The 23171-nt window shown below is 39.9% G+C and overlaps 1 protein-coding gene across 1 annotated transcript in view; it reads left to right on the forward strand.

The window, feature by feature from the left end:
• The window catches only part of HUWE1 (HECT, UBA and WWE domain containing E3 ubiquitin protein ligase 1), a 1366532-nt gene that overhangs the window by 701336 nt on the left and 642025 nt on the right, over positions 1 to 23171 (forward strand). Inside the window, exon 30 of the mRNA XM_068226019.1 lies at positions 9691 to 10019. Coding sequence (XP_068082120.1) covers positions 9691 to 10019 — 329 coding nt within the window. The remainder of the gene's footprint in view (positions 1 to 9690; positions 10020 to 23171) is intronic.

Consider the following 23171-nt stretch of genomic DNA (forward strand, 5'->3'; position numbering starts at 1 on the left):
CATAGTTGCTATGTATTTCTCCCTCTTCCCATAGTGACCTATGATTTTGTTTATCCCATGTGTTCTTTTCAGTTTTTTTATCTTTGTATACATGACTCTATTTACACTTAATTTGTTCCTCTTAATTGCTTTCTTCTTTTGTTATTTACCCTCATCCTGACAGGATCCTTGAAGATAGCATATTGCCTGTAAACATTTGTGAAGTTTTGATATGAATATGTCTTTAAATGAGCTCCTACATTGTGGGCAGTACAGAGAACTTAATGGTGATAAAATCAGGGAATATATTTCTGTGTTTAAGCTCAGAAACAACTGTTCACATTAAAAATCAAATTCTGCCACATGACAGTACAGATTCAAAGAGGGTTTTTTTCTTTTTTCTTTTTTCACCTAGTGGGGATCGTGATGTCACGCTCGGGATGGAATGGGCGCCTCTTTATTTGTTATTGATTCATGGTGTTTGTACTAATTTGATGTATTCTGATGATTGGAGTCTCATTTGAAAGGGAATGGAGATTTATTTAAGGCATGTACAGAGACGGTGACATTAGAACAAGGGAATATTGTTCATCTGGAGCAAAATTTGATAACAGAATTTCAAAATGTCAAAGATTGTTGTTTAAAAATATAAAATGTAATGTATTAAAGGGTATCAGGATGATAGAGCCTCCATGGCTCAGGTGGCAGCACGCCAGCCTCTCACCGCTGGGTTCCATGGTTCAAATCCCGGTCAATCCATGTGAGATATGTGTTGGACAAAGTGGAGGCGGGACAGGTTTATCTCGGGGTACTCCGGTTTTCCCTGTCATATTTCATTCCAGCAACACTCTCCAATATCATTTCATTTCATCTTTCATTCATTAATCATTGCCCCAGAGGAGTGCGACAGGCTTCGGCAGCCGGCACAATTCCTATCCTTGCCGCTAGATGGGGGCTTCATTCATTCCATTCCTTGCCCGGTGGAGTGTCTGGAAACAGGCTGTGGTTTCCATTTCAGGATGATAGAGCACATCAAGTAAATCATTTGATACCTTGATCATAAAAATATGTCCGCTTGGTCTGAAGTCAGAACAGATAGAAAATAAAATGGCATTACAGTCTGTGCCGTTTTGTTTTCTCTCCCTGTACTGTGATGACCTCATCAGGGTATCTTCAATAAGGGACAAGAGCATCCACTTTTATCTTTCACATTGCACTCCGTCTGTTGACTTTGTTCAGGGGAGTGTCCTGGGAAACGAATTACAAAATCTTAGTTCTTGCCACATACTAGGTTGTAATTCATAGCAGTTGTGCGACACAAGACATGGGTTCATTTACTTAACGCGTTGACGACGGCGTATTGTTTTCCGAGTTTATTCATTAGGAACAAAGTGAAAAATCAGAGATACATGAACTCTAATGGATATATTACATACTATTACATATCTTAAGTACGGCGTATAGCCGTAAATCTAAGTTATTTTCTCACTGTTATTATTGTAGTTTTGGTTATTGGTATGATGTAAGCTTCTTTCTTATCCTTCCCACATATTCTCTGTACAGGCTTTTCCCCAAACTGCCTGGGATTAACAAAACTTTTCCTGACCTTTCTTTACTGTATTATGTTGTTTTGGTATGTCTCCCTGTTTGTTCATGTTTCTTCAACTGGTTCATTGTTAGACTTCTCTTTGAGGAATATAGGCCCAGCATCTTGCAATAATTTCATTTCTATCGCAACTGTGCTCTGAAGCAATCCGAAGATAGTGATTACTAGTCAGCCTTATTATTTTCTATCATTATTAGACTATTTAATACTTTTCAAGATGGATGAATTCCTTGTATTGAGTGTTCCGTTGATGAGTACAAGTAGTGGAAGCATCGAGCCTGTGAAAAGAAAACAAAAATGAGTGCTCCTCCAGTACAGGGATAATTATTTACCATACTTCTTCTTTGGTGAGGTGATAAAACATGCCTAATCCAAAAGTGTATCGTTAAGTAATGCTGCTATGATTCCCAGTAAATTGAAACAGTTGTCAATAGAACATTCTTTTGTGATGCAAAGATTTCAATTATTTTCATCGGTTGTTGAAATGAAATAAAAAATAAATAACGGTTATGACTGCAACAGTATGTGTTTGAGTGAAAGTACAGGCAGCTATCAGGTAGCCAAACTTATTGCAGAGACTAAAGAAGGTACATACAACAGCTGCATTTTTATTATTGCCAGCTTGTAAAAAGATGGTGAAAATAATCTCGGGTTCAGAAACTCTTACTGAAATTCCAAACCTCCTATTTCTGCTGACACTAAGGCCCGGTTTCACAGTATACGCTTAAGCCTTGGATCGGGCTTAAGCGGGAGCTTAAACTCTGGACGAGTTTCACAGTGGGGAGTGCAAGTGGTAAGCCGAGCTTATCTGTGACTGGCTTAAGCTGTATGAAACTGAGGTTTAAGCTAAGGATTCAGTTCAGATGGTAGAGCGCTGGCCTTCTTATAGCCCAACTTGGCAGGTTCGATCCTGTCTCAGTCCTGTGGTGAAGGTGCTCAAATTCATAGTTAGTGGGACGTAAAACCAATAACATTAACATAAAATAACTTACATTTCTGAATATATTTCGAAGCTCATGAAATAATACAGTTTCCGTGTTCCGATATACAGTAAAAGAGACAAAAATGTCGGTCGGTCACTTGCTTTCTTGGCTTACGCTGCGTGAACCATCAACGATAGACCCCAAGTGTAAGTGTACGAATTGTAGAGCATAGAAACCTCTACAAAAATGTTCGCGATGGTATATACCTGTTTCCAACCGTTTGCCCTCTAGAAGCGATTTTATGCTATACTCAGCGGTAAAAAAATATAACTCCTTAACATTAAATAAATATTTCGATATTATCCTCGAATTCCTCATCGAAATAAATTGTTTGACCTCCTCCAGTATTTTATAAGGATTACAATAACCTTATCAGGACATTATTTGCATGAATGGTTCAGAAGTTATGGCCATTTTAGACTGTAGTGGTAATACGTGTCAGCAGGACGGGCGAGTGACCTTTTTTAAACTTTATTTTTGTTACTATTATTGGAATCACATTTTCCGTTCATTTTTCTAAATTATCTTGGCTGATAAACGATATATAACCTACAAGTCAATCAATCATAGGCTACAGATGTAAACAAAGATGAGAATTGAATCATTGCGCATGCGCAAGCATTGCCAACTTCGGAGATGTTCAGCTTAGTAAAGCTGCACATGGTCCCCGTACTGTGAAACTCGTAGTGTTTAAGCCAAAGAGTAAGCAGCGTGCGTGGCTTACTAAAGCTTCGGCTTAAACTCAAACTGTGAAACCGGGCCTAACAGTGACAGAGTTATTGCCATGTCCAGTGTTATTGAAGATATTATGAAGGAGAAAGTCAAAAGCAGTCAGAAGTACTCATTTCAGATCAACAAGTTCACTAATACTAGCAATCGCAGAGTATTTTTTGCTTATGTTGGGTACATCGATGGAGATGTAATTCCAACTTAACACAAGTGAAGAAACATTTCATATGACTAATATATATATCTGCTCCAAATTTACTTAAAATGGAATAATTGTGTTAAATATTCCTATGGAGCCTCTTCTATGACTGGCTGAGTGAAAGGATTTGTAGCTCAAGCACGCAAAGTTATCCTAACATATGATGTGATCATTGTCTTGTTCACCACAAGCTCATCATCATCATCATCATCATCATCCATTATCCAGCTGTAGCTGGGTAGGGGAAAATATGGTTCATCTCCACTTTCTTCAGTCTTTCCACCACTCCTCCAACACTGTGTCCCAGTCCAGGTTTCATTCTCTAATACTGCATTTGATTGTAGCCTTCCATCTCACTTTCATCTCAATCGTGGTCTTCCGCGGCCTCTACTTCCCTGCATTTGCATTTCCATCACCTTTTTTGGCATTCTTTCATCACTCATTCGCTTTATATGCCCAAACCATCTTAATCGGCTCTTCTCTATTCTATCATTCATTTTTTCCACTCCAATTTCTTCCCGGATTTTCTTATTCCTTATTTTGTCTCTTCTACTCTTCTGTATCATTCTCCTCCAGAACTTAGTTTTGGCTGTCTGTCTTCGACTCTTATCCTTCTTTGTCGTTGTCCAAGTTTCTGCATCCGGGAGATAGTGGGTTCGAATCTCACTGTCGGCAGCCCTGATGATGGTTTTCTGTGGTTTCCCATTTTCACACCAGGCTGTACCTTAATTAAGGCCACGGCTGCTTCCTTCCAACCAACTCCCAGGCCTTTCCTATCCCACCGCCGCCATAAGACCTATCTGTGTTGGTGCAACGTAAAGCCACTAGGGGGAAAAAAAAAAGCAAGTTTCTGCTCCATAAGTTGTTACGGGTACGTAATACAGCTTTTACAGAGATTCCTCTTCTTCCATTGGCACATCTTTGTCCCATAATGTCTTTCTTACACTATGATAGAAACAGCTTCCTTCTTGAATCCTCCTACTGATCTCGGCATCCAGTCGATCATTCTCCATTAATTCACTGTCCGGGTATTTGAGCGTCTCCACTACTTCCAGGGGCTTGTCTGCAAGTCTAATCTGACCTTTCCCTTCCTTCTCCCCTCTAGTTATAGCAAGAGTTTTACTTTCATCTAAACTTATTTTCAATCCACAATCTTCGATCTTCCCATTCACTACATACAACTGTTCTTGGACCTTCATGTCATCTTCTCCTCAAATCACAATATCATCTGCAAATAACATGTTCATTTCTCTTCCTCCATATGCTGCTTTTGCTGTTTTCATGATGTCATTCATTACTACTATAAACAGGATTGGTGATAGAACACTTCCCTGTCTCAGCCCACCAGTGATTTTGAACCAGCTTGTCCTGCCAACTTGTGTTCGCACATAACTTGTACATTGACATGATCATTTTTATTAATCCCTGTCCACATGCTAGGGAGACCTCCATGTTACCTCTGCAAGGGTGATACAGTGGTTCAGGTGAAGTGGGTGCTGGTGATTGAGGTGAAAGCTCACTCTGGTGTGCTGGAACCAACACATCACTTGGCCCTACGTAGCCTGAACGAGCCGCGGGTTGGGAACAGGGCGAATCCAACCTAGGGGGAACCCATGCCTGTGAACTCATTCATGGGAATGCCAGGTAGGAACCACGTGACTAGGTCTACTGAAGGTGGAAAAAACCCTGGTCCCGTTCGGGCCAGGGCCGGACTGCTGGATGGACGGCTGAGGGGTGTGACGCCTGCTACGGAGAGCCTGAGTTGCGGGGGGACAATGTCTGGTGGAATGCCTCATCACGGATGGTGAGAATGCCTCTCAGGACACTAGAAGGTGCATAAACCGTACGTCATATGGAACCATGGATATTCCAAATGAATTGCCTAAACAAATACCAAGGGAAGCTATGGAAGCTCCAGAAGAGCAGGTCCAGTGGCAGGCCCAGAGGAGAATATGGAGACAAGTCCCCGTAGGGCAGTCTGAATCCAAATCTGAAGAAGCAGCAGAAGAAGCAACAGAAAAGCAGACTTCTGGACAAAAGAAAACAGGAGATTTGACTGAGAAAGTTCTGAAGATAACGGCATCGAAACTAAATAGGATGCTTATAGATAGACCACCTCACACGAGTGCATACTACAAGGAAAAGAAAAAGGCGAGGAAAGAAGCCAAGATAGTGGCGAGGACTTGGGTGGAGAAGAAAGCAAGGAACAGGGATCGGCGAGACTCTATGCCAATGACTACGCCCAAAAGGCCAAGGTTGGAGGAAAGCACGCCATCAGGTTCTGCTACAAAATGACCTTCCAATAAACGGAAGGAAGAAAAAGTCCTTTCCTATTCGGAAAGACTATCCTCAGTTAAGTTCGCAATAATACCTAAGACCTTTCCAGGCGGAAACTTAAAGAGGATGACGCAACTGAATTGTCGTGTGCTCTAATAGCACAAATGAAGAGTAATTACAGAGGAAGTTCTACACATGCCTTCTGATCATATGATACTAAAGTACAACTTTGAAAAGCCGTTTGAGACCCAGATAATAAGAAAAGAAGACTGGGATATCAACAAAGGGAATACTGAAAAAGATGATATTGTGTGGTGAACTGATGGATCAAAGACTGTGGTTGGCACAGGAGGAGGGATCAACGGGAGAAGACCTGAGAGATCAGTCCAGATGAGCCTGGGCAAACACAGTACAGTCTTTCAAGCTGAAGTGATAGCTATCACAACATGTCTTGAAGAAAATCTGAAAATGAACTATAGGAGTAAGAACATTTTCATTTTTATGGACAGCCAAGCGGCCATTAACCTTTTGAACTCCATTGCCCTTAGCGTATGCTTCCTGCTCCACTCCTAATTGATTTCTATACTATGAACTGCTGTAGGAAGTGAACACTGCAAAACTGCCTAACACAAATAAATTTATGTTACGGTACGTGAAATGTATTTAAAGTTGCAGTGTTGAAGATTTGTTCCTACGAGATGCCTTATATCCACAAATTGTTTCATTGAATAAGATTGCAGGTAAATCAGGATCGCCAGCTCTCCACTCGCACTATGGATTTGGAGAAGCATCACCACCTCCATTGATTTTCACTATCACTCCGTTCACGTTCAGTTATATTATTCACTATTAAATCATCCAAGTCATGTGTTGTTACATTAACGGCACTTACTGTTCTAAAATATTAATTTCTGTGAGCCAAGATGAAGCAGAAGCCATGTTTACATTCAGCCTTTGTCATCAGTAAATTTTCATAAACATTTGGGAATAACAGAGGTTACAAACTCATAGCGATTCCCGCGAGCTATATTGAATAAGGAAAGGTGTTCTTTCGAAGATCGTTAGATAGCTCTACAATACTGGAACACAGCACAGTCGTCATACGAACGCTGCAAGTACAAGGCATTGTCATGTCGAGTGGGACTCGACATCGGAGCGCAAATGGAAATTCTAAGTTCCCATGGAGGGAATTAGATTCTTTTCCACCAATACAGCATATCAAGTCTAATCTTTTAATGTCGAACCCCACTTGACATAGGAGTGCAAAAGGTTAAGGCACTAGAAGCAGTCCAGATAATATCCAGAATTGTCTGGTATTGCCATTCACTTCTCCTGAAGTTCTCATAGTACAACAACATTGTCAATAATATGGGTACCAGGGCATGCAGGTATAGAAGGAAATGAGAAGGCAGATAAACTGGCCAGGAAAGGGGCAGGAACACATTTTGTAGGCCCACAACCTGTGTGCGGGATTTCCTATGGACAAGGCCGATACTGCATATGAAAATGGGTACAAAGGAAACAAATGGAGAATTGGAAAAATACTCCAGGATGCAGACTTGCAAAGGAACTGATAAAAGGACCAAACAAGAACCATACTAAAGAACTGTTGAAACTCAGTAGAGGAAATATAAGATGGGTAGTAGGACTGTTGACAGGGCACTGCCATCTGAAAGAACACCTACATAGAATTGGAGTAATAAGAGACAAAATATGTAGGAAATGCAATGAAGGAGAGGAATCAGCTGAACACATACTTTTCAAATGTGAGGCACTGGGTAGAATCCGACTCTCCACTCTAGGACTACCAGGTGAAGATAGAGAAGAAATCCAAGACGACCCAATAAGAACAATCTGCAGCTTTGCGAAGGGAGCCGGTATATGTAAGTGAGAATGAAGGAAAAACATAGTAGCAAAATATCTGAGAGGTCGACACTAATTAGGAACTAATATTTAGAGGCCCATTGAATAAAAGAATCCCTGTCCAACTTCTTTTGCACCAGACTGTCCCAAACTTTTTTCCTGGGGACACTGTCATATGCCTTTTCAATGTCGAATGTAATTGCCATATTCCCATACTCCCATTGCTTTTCCATTAGTTGTCTCATAAAGAAAATGGGCTCTATTGTTGGCCTTCCATTACTGAAACCAAACTGATGTTCCTGTACAGTAAAACCTTAATGCATCGTTTTTCAAGGGGGTGGGGGAAAATGACGATGGATGCGCGTGCCATATAATAGGGGGAAAGCAAAATAATAAAATATGGGTACTGTATTTCGGTTATTTTTTGCCATGTAAATATAATAATAATAATAATAATAATAATAATAATAATAATAATGGTAGTAATTGTACGTGGCCTCCGAAGCCGGATGCAGATCTTTTGAGTTGTCGCTTGATAGAATCAATTATTTTAACCATGTTGGTTAATCCTGTCCTTATTGACTTATATTCGCGTGATATGCGATCTAGGCGCTTACGAAAATGCGGCTCTGCCTAAGTTAAATCCTAATGCTTAAGTCGGCGCACACATACAGCCCCCAAGCTGTCGGAATTAACCAACAAAAGTCCAAATCCCTTACCCGATCGTGTACTGTAGAACTGAAGGCCAGCACGCTAACCATTTAGCCATGGTGCCGGATGTTAGTGAAAAGATTATTGGTCTGGCTTGGTTATGTCTAGCTTGTTACAAGACAACTGGTCAGGGGGCAACAAAGTGGTCACCAGGCCTCGAGCATACCACACACATCACAAGGTACGACGCGATTAATAACCCTGTGATAATTAAAAACGTACCCAGCGCATGCTGTGACTATTTTAAACTGCACGATTTTCTCATTTTCAACGAAGCTGGCAGCCCTAGCCAGCCAGTAGCAACACAGAAAATGGTGGCAAATTGGAGTTTTACAGTGCCTCCATTTTAATTTTTGTAAATACGATTACTTCTAGGCTCGCCAAACGAGAGAACTGCTGCAGCATTTCAAGTGAGAGGTGTGGCAACATCCACCCTACAGTCCCGACCTAGCGCCATGTGACTTTCATCTGTTCGGTAAGCTCAAAACGGAGCTCGGTGGTCGACGTTTCCAGACCAATGACGAGGTGAAGGCTGCTGTCTCCAAATGGTTGCAGAACGCTGGATGCATCCGGCATTGACAAGTTGGTTGTGCGTTCGCAGAAATGTTAGGAGTCTCTTGGAAACTATGTGGAAAAGTGTCGGTACAGTGTATGTCGTTATAGTCGTGTTGCTGTTGTATAGGTGGTGTAATAAATGGCCATAACTGGGAAATGCAACTTATTTTCTGATCTGCCCGCTTACCACCTGACTGAACCAGGATCGAACCTGCCAAGTTGGGGTCAGAACGCCAGCGCCTCAACCGTCTGAGCCACTCAGTCTGGCAATGAAATATGCTTAACGTAGAGGTTTTTGACATCACAATTTATCTGAAATGGATTGTAATATTCTAGTTTTGATCATTCCAGTTCTCTGTTGGGTGATTTTCATGACCACCTAGGAGGGTTTATGTTATTATTTACTGCAGAAATTTTTTTGTTTTATTTCTTAATTTTATGTTGAACTTATACTGTAGTTTGATATGTTATGGATTAGAAATCCTGTAGAACATCATTCCCTAACATGTTTGTCACTGAAGTAGATGCAACTGGAGTCTATTTTTCTAACTATTTTTGAAGGCCTGCTATTGCTATACGATTTGAAAATAAAATATTGTGTGACATCTCTCTCTTACCAAGTATCAAATTCAGTTAGTCACATTGATGGAATTTCATCACATCTTAGGTGATGTAATGATGACTCAGTGGTCTGCATATTTTACATTTTATGAACACAATTTTATAGTATTTTCCTTGTTGCACCATTTCCTGGTGGATCGTGTGAACAATTCATTTTTTGTTTTCAGATGTTGAAGATGATCCCCGCCTTATCCTTCGATCTGTGCCTTCTAAGCAGAACATTCCTCATATTGTTCAAGATGATGTGTCTATCCAGGTGATACATGATTTGTTGAATGCTTTAATTCAACCAAGCTCTTATGAAGATTCAGGTGCTGGTGGTGCAAAAGAACAGGATACATCAGATAAAGATAAACCTCGTAAATCAAGTCTCGGCGGACATAATTTGTCAGTAGCTCAGAATCCTATTCAGCTTTTGGGTCACATTGAAGGAAATTCATCACATCCTAGCCGATCTAGTAATCCACTTCGGCTTGACATGGATGAGGCGTACCGAGTAAGTAATGGCCGTGATTATTATCCATTTGATGTAACTTACCGCTCCTTTTGTAATAATGAGATGTTATTGTTTCTTTGTTATACTTTTATCTCTTTCTATTTAAGAAGTTATCTGCAAGACATTTGGGATTTCTCTCTACTTCAAATGTGTATATCATTCAGCAAGCCTTTGAAATTAAAGGTATGCCTCCATAATCCTTTATTTCCAAGTGCTGTGAAATAATTATAACTCTCAATTTGCTGTTTAAAGCAGTACACTCATGATGTTGGGTCTGTGGTGGTAATCTAACTTGCCTTCTTTATTATAAAAACATTCTATTAACTTTATCCTTGAAGGGGATGGAAGCATTTAATTCCTTGCTGGGCAGAGTAGCTTAGATGGTAGAGCACTTGCCTTCTTAGCCAAATTGACAGGTTCGTTCCTCAGTCTGGGGGTACCGCATAATCGTCACCACCGCGTAATTGTCACTCCTTTATTTTTAATTTTTAAAAAATTGATTTTAAAATTGAATCTCATAATTGTTGCACATCCTAATTTTATCTAAGATGATATTCTAAAATAATTTAATTGTATAAAGTCCACCTGTTCAATACATGTTTGCCATTTGATAAATGGTCTGTCTATAAAGCTACATATGACATATTTTGACCAAGGCTAGAGTGTGTGGTTGTGCTGGACTGGGTTAAAACTGTGTGGGATAGAAGACCTGGTGCACTACTGAAACAGCCGGCTCTGCTTATTTTAGATAGATTCTGCGGTCACCTCCAGTGTGGAGGTCCACACCGACCCAACCTGATCTATACAAGCTCAGGACTGGAGTAAAGAGGAAATCCTGGCTATAGTTGTATTCTCCATGAAGAAATGTTATGGATTTTTAAAAGTTCACTAAGTTTCCAGGTGGACTTTATACAATTAAATTCTTTTAGAATTTTATCTTAGATATTTAAAATCAATACGGAACCGGAATGCAGCTCATTACTTGTAACATCCAAATTTTGTTCATCATTCTGCTTAATTGGAACTGTAATATAAGAGACACATGAATGCACAATTTAAATACGTATATGGCTTATCAGCAATTTGGCAACACAGTCACGTTTGCGAGATGTCTTGCAGCGTATAAATAAATACATAATACCAGTATCAGTACAACACACGGATTATCGAGTGTTTGACAACGTGGTCGTGAGACAATGTACAATTTATACACCAGTGACGTATTACAAGTTCTCATTTCAAATACGTAAGGCTATAAGTTACCGCTTATCAGCAACATTGCCAGGAAATACCGGCACTGCACACACTTGTTTTCTAGTACAGCATTCAAAGCCTTGCAACCAGGGGTGCACTGGTATTGGAATGTGCAGGCAGGCGGCGACAAAATGAGTCCTTGAGAATGCAATTCACGAAAAAGAAAGTTAATATTTGTTAAACATCAGAATGAATGCATTCTTTTTTCTTAACCCATTCACTGCCAAACCCATATATATATATATACGTTATTGAACGCCTTGCCTCGTCCGCCAATCCCATATATGTACGTTTTCGTGCAGTGTGTACTTCACTGATCTCGTAAACTAATGCGATATAGTATCATGCTTTGAGATTCCATGGAAATGCTCAAAGAAGTTCTCTACAGCAGATATACCACTCCATTTCGGATGTTTTGAAAGCGATCTTGTGTTATTTCAGCTTTGTTGGAGTGGAACATGTTTCCCGCTTATGTATAGCCATCGTGCGTCTTGAAGTATACATTCATCTCTTGTTGACGAAGAAATTAAATTGTTTCCTCATAAATAGTGATTCTGGAGAGCTATATTTTGATAAGGAAGATGGAGAATATCTAAGTGGCGATATTGAACTACAAGAAAGTGTGAGACAAAGTAGTAATGATGAATCTCATGCAGAATTATCACTCCTTCCTCAGATAAACACTTTTCTCCACGAATGTAAATGATTTTGATAATACCTGTTCTTGGATCAACGTTACATTTTATTTCAGTAACAGTATCACTGAGCGGAGTAGCTACGCATGTGAACATGCTACCAGTATGGAGCGAAGCTCTGCACTCGGCAGGCGAGTGGGTTCGAACCCCACCTCCAGCTGTCCTGAGATTTTTTTTTTGTTTCCCTTTTGCAATCCCAAGCAAATGCCGGGAGAGTTCCTATTCATAAGCCACAGCTGATTCCTTCCACTTCCTTACCCAGTTTCATTCACCATCATTCATTTCATGTTCATCATCTTCTCAACTGAGCTTTGCATCAGGAAGGGCATTCGGCTGTAAAAATATGGTGTAAAATATCTCACTTCATCCTCAACCCCATATTGGGCTGTGGTCCTAAGAGGATGTTGTGCATTCTGTTAATAGTATCGGTAAAAATGTATTTGTAAAAGCGCTTTTTTTTTTTTTTTAAACCCGGCCCAGTGGGCTCGCCTGGTCATCAAAACTCGGCTGTGAAAAAGTTAACATTGTCATGTTCTAGTGGTCCCTTATAATAGATAATCAAATGTTCTGGTACAGGGAAATTTACGAGTAGGTACAGCCCTACTTGCAACCCTTGTACTTCAACTCTAGTGGACGTCTCCTTATTGTGGGGGGCATGTAGATTTTTCCCATTTCCTGTTTATTAGGTACAGATGCATTTGTGTGTTTTGAGTGGAAACTTGGTGTGTGGCTCATGGAAATTAAGAGACAAGCTAAAAAACACAAACTATTCTAGATGCACATTCAGATGTTAGGAAACAGGGAAGTGTCCGAAAAGTGACAAAATATTTGTGTGTGTCAATGAAATACGTAACAGTGGCTGCAGAGTATCATATGAAATGTTACAAATGAAGGTACGGGAGATAATGCGCGAACGCAAAGTCCCCTTAACTCATTTTAAGGCGAGTTTTAGGTGGCCTATGAGGTTCGTGCGACGACACAATCTGTCGTTGCGAAGAATTACAACACTGTGTCGAAGATTGTCTGCTGATTGCGTGGACACGATTGCAAATTTTCACCAATTTATTTTCGTTTGCACCACAAAAATACATACGTACTCTCTCAAATCGGTGATGCTGATCATGTTCCTTTCTTTTTTCAATATCATATGTCTCACAACAGCTCTATTGTACTCCAAGGATCATGGAATGTCCAAGGAAATACAGTTTCCTGTGAAATTCATGTACGAATGCAAGCAAAGGGTTGGATGGTTATGCTGGACTGGGTTAAAGCTGTGAGAGCCAGGTCTGCTTTTTTTTAGATACATTCCGAGGTCACTCCAGGAACGAAGTGAAGCAACTTCTGAGTGAAACTAATACAACAGCTAGTCATGCCCGACAGCCTAACATCTTTTATGCAGCCACTGGACATACAGCATATGTATTAAAAAAACATTTAAAGACTGCTTACATCGATTTTACGAGTGGATGGTGGACTATGAATCTCATGTTAGATCCGTATTGATGGTTGAACTTCTTATAAAATTGTACAAAATTATGTTGATATCCTCCTAGTCAATACTGTGTACTAGATGATGAGCGGCAATCAGCAATTGATGCCCGCTGGAAACATTGGGCATCTATTCTTTGACTTTTTAGGCTCGGGGGCAATCAAGAGTTGGGACTTTTATACCACCTGAACTAGTCTCCAAGAGCTTCACAAAGACTTCAATTTTGAATGCACTAGACGGATCTATTTTTTTGGGGGGGGGGAAATTTTGTTATAAAAAGTGCGACCATTATGTGGTGAAATATGATATTTGAAGGTGCTTAAATACGTCGGCCTCATGTTGGTAGATTTACAAGCAAGTGAAAGAACTCCTGCATGAAAAAATTGCAGCTATTTGACATCTCCAAAAACCACTTTTAAAATTTAGTTAGTGGGATGCAAAATCAACAATACAGTATATTTATTTTAAAATCCTTGTTGAAGAGAAATCAACCTTAAGAGGTGGGAGTTTAAAAGGAATTATTTCACAAACAACTTATAACCCTCAACAGCAACAAGCATGGTAATAAAATACAGTAGACCCATGATGCTTCTTTCCTGAAACTGTCATTTTCCCATACTAGTCGTTCAGTTTGTTCGGTCCCTGAAATGTTCCATATAAACAAATGTTAAATTTCCCCCGCATCTATCGTTCCTCGAACTATCGTTTTATTCCATTGTATATATATTCGTCCCCGGCTACAATTTTCCCGCATTCTAAGATCATGTATGATAAAAAGTTTTTTAATATAAAGAGACAGTGCATCCTAGCATAGAATAGTGGCAACCTGTTACACGAGAATGCACGAGCGATTCTGAGTTTCTGGTCTTCAGCAAGGATTGTGTAGGATGGAGTGTAATGCACAGTTTATTCACATGCCACCACACTATGTAACCACACTTGCGAGCCTCATGGCGCCAACGCTTCTCCTCAATCCACTAACCGGCTCCTAGAAATATTGTTACTTATTTAAAAGGATTAAAATGGAAGCACTGTAAAACTGATTTGCCAACATTTTCTGTGTTGCTGTTGGCTGGCTAGCCCTGCCACCTTCGTCAAAAGTAAGAAAATTGAGCAGTTTCAAATCGTCACGGCGTGCGCCAGGTACTTTTTAATGAGTCACAGGGTTAGTAATTTAGGTAGCAGGTAGGGACCCTCTTCGGAGGCAGGCCTACCCAGGGAGTGGCGCCCCTGCTTATGTGAGTCCCAGGGCACACTGACCCGGTGTGTAACATCTGGTATGGGTCTCAGCTCAGGGTTACGAGTGAAGACCTCAACGGCATCTACGACGGAGAAGGTGGACTTCGGTACGGCGGAGATGGCGGAAGGGGCATACCCGTAGCGTCTGTACTCCAGAGGAGCGGCTGCGAAAGGCGTCTGTCTCCATGTTAGGGGCGGCCTAATTTTGAACCTGGCAGTAGGTATAAAATGCCTTCGGGTGTGGCGAGCCCATCGTAACAATAGCCTATATGGACAAAGCAGATCTGGTGCCTCGAAAAAGGTTAGGGCGTCCCCTGCTAAAAGCGACGCGCTGCTCTTCAGGTGCTGGGGGAACTGTGAAAAATGGGCAACCAGCACCAAACTACATCAAAATTGCAACAGTAAATGTACTGACACTGACGGGAAAGACAGAAGAACTGGTTGACTTCATAATAGAGAAAGATATAGCCATACTTGCACTGTGCGAGACCAAGAAGAGGGGTACAGGGGAGATCCCTCTGAGAGAAGGATACAGGCTGTATTACAGCGGAGGACCTGAAGCAAAAAAATGGAGTGGCCATCATACCTAGAAGAGAAATCCAAGAATATGTGGAATATACAAAGTACATCAGCGATAGGATGATGATGATAATGATGATGATGATGAGACTCCAGTTTGAAAATGGCATGAAAGATCTATTTCAGTTGTATGCCCCACAAACTGGTTGCATAGATGAACATCTAGAGGACTTCTTAGAGGAAGTGGAGAGACAGATAGAAGACAAGGAAGTACTATTGATGGGAGATCTGAATGCACAAGTTGGAATGGAAAGACAAGGAAAGGAAGATGTTGTAGGGCCCTTTGGATATGGAAGTGTAAATCCAGAAGGAGAGTTGTTGGTGGATTTTTGCATGAGGAATCAAATGATTGTTGGAAACACCTGGTTTAGGAAGAAGAACAGTCAGAAGATTACAAGGTATGGTTGGGGAGACAGACAAAGACCATGATTGATTATATAATCATAGAGAAAGAACACCTGTAGAACCTTGTAGATGTAACAGCCATGCCTGAAGAAGCCTTTGGTGGAGATCATAGCATTGTGATAGGAAAATTGAAAGTTGGAAAGATTGAAAAACCCCAATTAAGAAGAGAGAAAAGAATTAAAGTATGGAAGTTGAAGGAGAAAAGCATACAAGAAGAATTTCAATGGGAAATAATACCCTTGGTACCCAGAACAGAGATGGGGAATGTTGAAGAGGAATGGAAAAGATTTAAGGAAGCACTGGTTGGATGTGCAGAAAAGGTGTGTGGTAGAACATCAGGAAATGTGAAAGACAAAGAAACACACTGGTGGAATGATAGGGTAAAGATTAAAGTGAAGGAAAAGAAAATGGCATGGAAAGCATGGAAAACATCTAAGACTGAAGAAAGTAGAAGAAAATATGTGGAGGCAAAGAATTCGGCCAAGAAAGTAGTGGAGGAAGAAAAGAGGAAAAGCTGGGCCTTATTCACACAGAAATTGAGAGATGATACGCAGGGCAGCAAGAAATTACTGTATGGTATCTTAAGAAACAAAAAGAGAGATCAAGTAAACATCAGATTTGTGAAGGATGAAGGTGGCATAATTTTAACAAAGCCGGAAGAAATAAGAAATAGATGGAGAGAGTATTTTCAGAAGCTGCTGAACATAAGAAAGGATGACAGTCATTCAATGGACGACGAGGAAAGGCAATTAGTTGATGAAGAAATGGATAAAGAAATTACAATGAATGAAATTGAAATGGCAAAAAGAAAGATGAAGAATGGAAAAACTGCTGGAATAGATGAAATTTCAGTGGAGATGATAAAGGCAGCTGGAGCTGTAGGCCTGCAGTGGACATATCGGGTTCTCAGGAATGTCTGGGAGAATAAGGATGTCCCTGAGGATTGGCAAAAAGGAATAATCATCCCAATTCTCAAGAAAGGTGATAAGAAAGTTTTGAAGAACTACAGGGGAATTACTCTAATATCCCATGTTGCTAAGATAATGGAAAGGATACTGGGAAGTAGAATAAGGTAGAGGATTGAGAATCAGATACGGGTAAATGAGTTTGGTTTCAGAAGTGGAAGGTCAACAATAGAACCCATTTTCATTATGAGACAACTAATGGAAAAGCATTGGGAGTACGGGAATGATATGGTGATGACATTCATTGATATTGAAAAGGTATATGACAGTGTCCCTAGGACGAAAGTTTGGGACAGTCTGGTGCAAAAAGGAATTGGACAGCAAAAGCAGTATATGGAGGAAGAGAAATGAACATGATGTTATTTGCAGATGATATTGTGATTTGGGGAGAAGACGACAGGAAGGTTCAAGAACAGTTGAATGTGGTGAATGGGAAGATCAAAGAATGTGGATTGAAAATAAGTGTAGAAAAGAGTAAAACTCTTGTTATGACTAGAGGGGAGAAAGAAGGGAAAGGTCAGATTAGACTTGCAGACAAGCCCCTGGAAGTAGTGGAAACGTTTAAATACCTGGGGAGTGAATTAATGGAGAATGCTCGACTGGATGCTGAGATTAGTAAAAGGATTCAAGCTGGAAGTTGTTTCTATCATAGTGTAAGAAACATGTTATGGGACAAAGATGTGCCAATGGAAGCAAAGGATACTATGTACAACATGTATTACGTACCCATAACAACTTACGGAGCAGAAACTTGGACAGTGACAAAGAAGGATGGGAGTCGAATACAGGCAGCCGAAATGAAGTTCTTGAGGAGTATGATACAGAAGAGTAGAAGAGACAAAATAAGGAATGAGAAAATCCAGGAAGAAATTGGAGTGGAAAAAATGAATGATAGAATAGAGAAGAGCCGACTAAGATGGTTTGGGCACATAAAGCGAATGAGCAACGAAAGAATGCCAAAAAAGGTGATGGAAATGCAAATCCAAGGAAGGAGAGGCCGTGGACGACCACGATTGAGATGGAAGGATACCATCCAATGGAGCATTATAGAAAGAAACCAGGACTGGGACACAGTGTTGGAGGAGGAGTGGTGGAAAGACCGAAGAAAGTGGAGAGGAACCATATTTGCCCCTACCCGGCTACAGCTGGATAAAGGGAAATGGATGATGATGATGATGATGATGATGATTAATCTCGTTGTACCTTGTGGTGTGTGTAGGATGCTGGAGGCCTATGGACCGCTTTGTTTCCCCCTGCCAACTTGTCTTATAACAAGCCAGACCTAACCAATCCAGGCGAGTGGTCTTTTCACTAGCCTGGTCTGGCAACTTCTTCCTAAGTTTGCAGCCTCGTGTCGACCGCTGTGACATTGACTGAACCACGCCATTTTGGGTCTTTGACCTAAGGTCTGGGAAGGGTCTACGGAATCTTTATCAAAATGCAGGTTATCGCTGTAATATCCACGTATAGCATTAATTTGCAATAAGAGAACTGGCCTTAAAAGTTTTCAGTTATTACAAGATGTAAAAAGAAATGTAAAGAGATTGCAGATAAGTCACACTTTTAATTTTCATTGCATATGTTGATTATTTTGATGCCGTTGTGTATAGTATAAGCATGTCCAGCTCCGTGGCTAAATGTTTAGCTACCTGGCCTTTGTTTGTAGGGGTTCCGATAGGGTCGGGAATTTTAACCTTCCCTGGTTTATTCAGATGGTTCGAGGGCTGGCTGTGTGTGCTGTCTTCAGCATTAGAATTCATCATAAGTAGGGCCACATTTTCATAGATGCGCAGGCCACCTATCAAGTGTCAACTCGAAAGACCTGTACCCAGCCTCTCTCTTGAGGTTACACACTATTATTATTATTATTATTATTATTATTATTATTATTATTATTATTATTATTATTATTATTATTATTATTATTATTATTATTATTTTATGAGATTTGCATAAACAAATATATCCAAATACATTACCCGTATTTTATTATTGTGCTTTCCCCCCGATTTTTATATTACCCACATTACCCCGCATCCACAGTCATTTTTCCTCTTCCCCAGGAAAAACAATGCATTGAGGCTTCATTGCTGCTTCTACTAATGAAATGTTCATTGATACAAAAAAAATATACTGGGCTGATGACCTTCGATGTTAGGCCCCTTAAAACGACAAGCATCATGATTATCATCAGCAAAAAATATACTTAACACAGGAAGAAAGTGTGAATATTCATTTCTGGTGTTCACATTTGAGACAAACACATATCTGTCATTTTCATCAGGGGATAGCAACTTGTTACGGTCCGGCTCAATGGCTAAATGGTTAGCGTGCTGGCCTTTGGTCACAGGGGTCCCGGGTTCGATTCCCGGCAGGGTCGGGAAATTTAACCATCATTGGTTAATTTCTCTGGTACGGGGGCTGGGTGTATGTGTCATCTTCATCATCATTTCATCCTCATCACGACGCGCAGGTCGCCTACGGGAGTCAAATCGAAAGACCTGCACCTGGCGAGCCGTAACATGTCCCCAGACACTCCCGGCACTAAAAGCCATACGCCATTTCAACTTGTTACTGCTATATCAAATACTGTATAATATCTTTGAGATTAATACCTACAGGATTGGCCTTAAGTCACCATACCCCTGCTTGCTTGCTTGCTTGCTTGCTTGCTTGCTTGCTTGCTTGCTTAGTTAGTTAGTTACTAGTATTCTAATAGGTTGGTGTGAGTTCCATCATTTTTTCTGCACTGCTTGTCTGATACATGCTTTGTCTTTTTTAACTTTTAGACTCTGACATAATATTTATTCATTCATCAAAAGAAACGTTGATTTTTTCATAGATTTCGTTGAACAAAGCATGTACCAGGCAAGCTATTGCTTTCGCTGCAGTTCACCGCCCTTCACTTCCTATTCTACTCCCACCCCCTTGTCAGATGCCTACCCCCAGCAACAAACAGGTCTCTACAACTGCCTGCCAGTGTTCAGTCTACATGTGACAGTGTGGGCAATTCACAGCCCACTTAAGATCCAGAAGGACAGGAAGTGAGTACATAGTATCATCATTTACTCAAATTCCTTTAGCCTCATAGTTTGAATTTCCACCAACATACTTTTCTTTCCTTTCTAGACTCCAACAGGCATAAGAACTGCCACTTATTCTGATACTTGATTTTCTGTGTTGCCATTCTCCATCAAAAGATCTGTTCTACAAGTTTAAAATGGTTCTACCTCATTTAAAGGGGGGTTCCCTACAATTGAACCTGATAAATATTCGGCCCATTTTGCGACTTGAACTTGCTAACTTTTTATCGAGATATTGACGAGGACTTTTTAAGATAGCCATGCTAAATTGCGTGTTTAAGAACTTTTTAAGCATTCAGGACTCATCATCACTTTAGTATCATGTTTTTGTACATTTCTAATAGTACCGTATTTACGCGAATAATCCCTGCTTACTTTTTTTTTTTTTTTTAATTGTGAGGCACGAAATTGTGGTACGGGTTTTATTTGTGTCAAGGTTGCCAACATGCTCCTGGCTCACTTAATTTTCGATGCTGAATGTGCAGTTATGCTTTGTGCAACCATAGATGGAAGAAAACTGTCCCCATATGTCATATTTAAACAGAAAACAATTCAGACTTTTAATTCTAAAGTTACTTTACATTTTTTAAATAGTATCATATTTTACAGAGTAATTTAAATTCAGAATTTCTCCGCGTCACGATAGAACGCGTCATCTAAAACGTGCAGGGGTAGCTTTCCGCCCACTTTCACTCACTTCGCTGTGTCTGTAGTGTGTTTCATAGTTGAAAATAGAGTGAAATCGTAATTCTTTTGTACTCAGCGTTTTAAGGAACCCCCACAATATCACGTAGCAGGCAGTATGCGGAAAAGCAGAATCTGCGAAAACTGGCGAGGGTTACAGTTTCTGAATTACAAGATGGCTGTTAATTCGAAATCACGTAATTGGAAGTCCGATTTCTGTATTACGACTTTGAATTAACAAGGTTTTACTGTATCGCAAAACTAACATCAGATTTCGCAGGTGTGTCTTATTTCAAGTGTTTACATTGCACGAAAAGAATTATCCACCACTGGTCGTGTTACTGTCCAGTAACAGTCTCACTAATAAAAGGTCCTTATACAGTTGTTTAACACTTGCATAGTTATACTCGGAGAGTCACTTGATGTAGAAGCCTCAGATCACCATACAGTGAATAAACCCTGTATACGCATTGTATATTTTTCTTACCAATAAACGTGGTATACACATTGTATTACTATACAATACGTACACACTTGTTCCAAGTCGTAGGAATCTCTTCCTGCAGTTCACTGACGTATTTTGCACGTTCACCGCCTTTATGATCGCTTCTGCGTGTTATCTAGAGCAAAACTTTCCGGGAAGTCACGCAGTAGCATGGCATATAGAAAAGGTAGTGGCAGCACAAAGTGAGAGAGCTGGTAATTGGCTTATATTGATATCAACATTTCTTCAGCTTGCTTGTGTAATGAATGCCACGAAAGAAATGGAAAAGCTTGAGAAAAGATCAAGAGCTCCTAACTGGGATAGTACGGAAAACATAAGCATTTGTAATTGAATCGGTGTTTTGAAAAGGGTACACATTCCAAAATCCTTAGTTTTCAGGAAGAAGGAGAAACCATTTTGTAGCTAAAAGAAAGGTTTGATCAAAAAAGTTTCTATTGGGCGTTTATACATCATATATCTGCGTATTCAACTACAAAGTATGGAAATCATATTACATACTGTTTTCAAGTTATACCATTTTTTATGTCAAGGAATAAATCCCTTTTTATACTTAAATTTGAGAAAGATCTTTGTAGAAGCAGATAATGTATAATAAACTTGTAATTTCAAACGTCTATTAAGCAGTAACACATTATTACACAAAAGTTTGCCCAACCATAATTTCTTTTATAGTTATTCATTGTCATTCTGTCTCTTTAAAAGTGTTTTACTTTACGAAGATATCTGGCCTCCATAACCCCTAAATGGTGTATGTCTTCTGTGTTTAAAATATCGTGAAGATCATCATCGTTATCATCCATTCCTTCAATGTTGAATGGATAAGTTGAATATTTCACCACGATTATATTACTACAGACAGTAAATACCACGAAAATAAACTGCTCACTCGTTTCTTTTTCCGCTACTCTATGCTATACAACGCTTATGCAAGGGTCCTGGTCTGTATAAGCAATTCAGTGAATAACTATATCAAATGTATACACAGGAGGTTTATACACGGTTTACATTAGTGACGAATTTCACGTATACTTTGTATAAACCTTGTATAAAATTTATACACCATTTATTAGTAAGACGGTAAAGAGAGACCATGTGTGAGAAGTGTTCTAGACGAACATCGGAATACGCCAGTTTATCTCTTTCAAAAAAAATTATCCACCACCAAGTAAGAAGAGACCGCATGTTAAGTGTTTTAGACGTGGTGTGTGACGAATTTGTAAGTAATTTAGGAGAGCATTCTAGTGATGTAATAGACAGTGAATCTTCCCATCTACAGGGAATTGGGCCTATTGCAAGTTCAGATTAATGAAATACCTGTCACGTAAGTAGGCCCACTTGCTCATTTTCATGGAAAATATATTTCATAGCAGTGATAATGCATTCTTATCATCTCAGGCAAAGCAGCTACACCCATAAATTTACATGTTCATATTTGCGTAAAGACCACGTGGACCTCGCAGAGTGATACGAAATGTTTGTTTATGACTGTTACTCTTTCGATTGAAGGAATTTTAGTTTATTTCATTGTTTTTCAAAATGAGCCTTCCTAAAATGAGGGTGCGGACATTATTCGACGGGGGTGATTATTCATGTAAGTACGGTATTTATGTTGTTTTCGTCAATTGTTCAGGCCAGCTAAGGATGACCCAGTGAGAGGTGAAACATGTTGTGGAAGAAAAAACTTCCATATGACTGAATTTGATGTTCAGTTGTAGTGTAAGTTTTAAGTTGTATTGAATGGTGGACCAAATTCTCTTAATAAGAGTTAGCATTTATGAGTGCGTTACACAGCGTGTCAGGGAGGCAACTACAAGTAATGTTATGGAGGATAGGAATGAATGTCCGCAGTTCTTAAAATATTATTTTTTATAATTTAGCGAAATGTTTGTGCGAGGAAGGTGCTTGAGAGGTAAGCTTCATTTTCCCTTCAGCTTATACCACCCACCGTACCATGCTTCAGGCAGTATGCATAATGTGTAAGAAACATTTCGTGGGTGCATCGTTTCACCACATGTATGCATGAGTAATGTGTAAGATGCAATTCTAAGTACATCTTTGCACTGCAGCTTCTGGACATATTCTGCATGCGTAATGTGTTATAAGCAATTCTAAGCACATCGTTGCCCATCAGCTGTACACATCCCTTCACTGCAGGTTCAGGATATATGCATATGTAATGTGTGAGAAAAAATTCTAAGTACATCACTGCATTGGTGCTTCAGACAGTATGAATGCATAAGTTGTATGAAAACTT

The sequence above is a fragment of the Anabrus simplex genome, chromosome 2, assembly GCF_040414725.1.
Source record: "Anabrus simplex isolate iqAnaSimp1 chromosome 2, ASM4041472v1, whole genome shotgun sequence".
In the NCBI taxonomy this organism is placed as follows: Eukaryota; Metazoa; Arthropoda; class Insecta; order Orthoptera; family Tettigoniidae; genus Anabrus; species Anabrus simplex.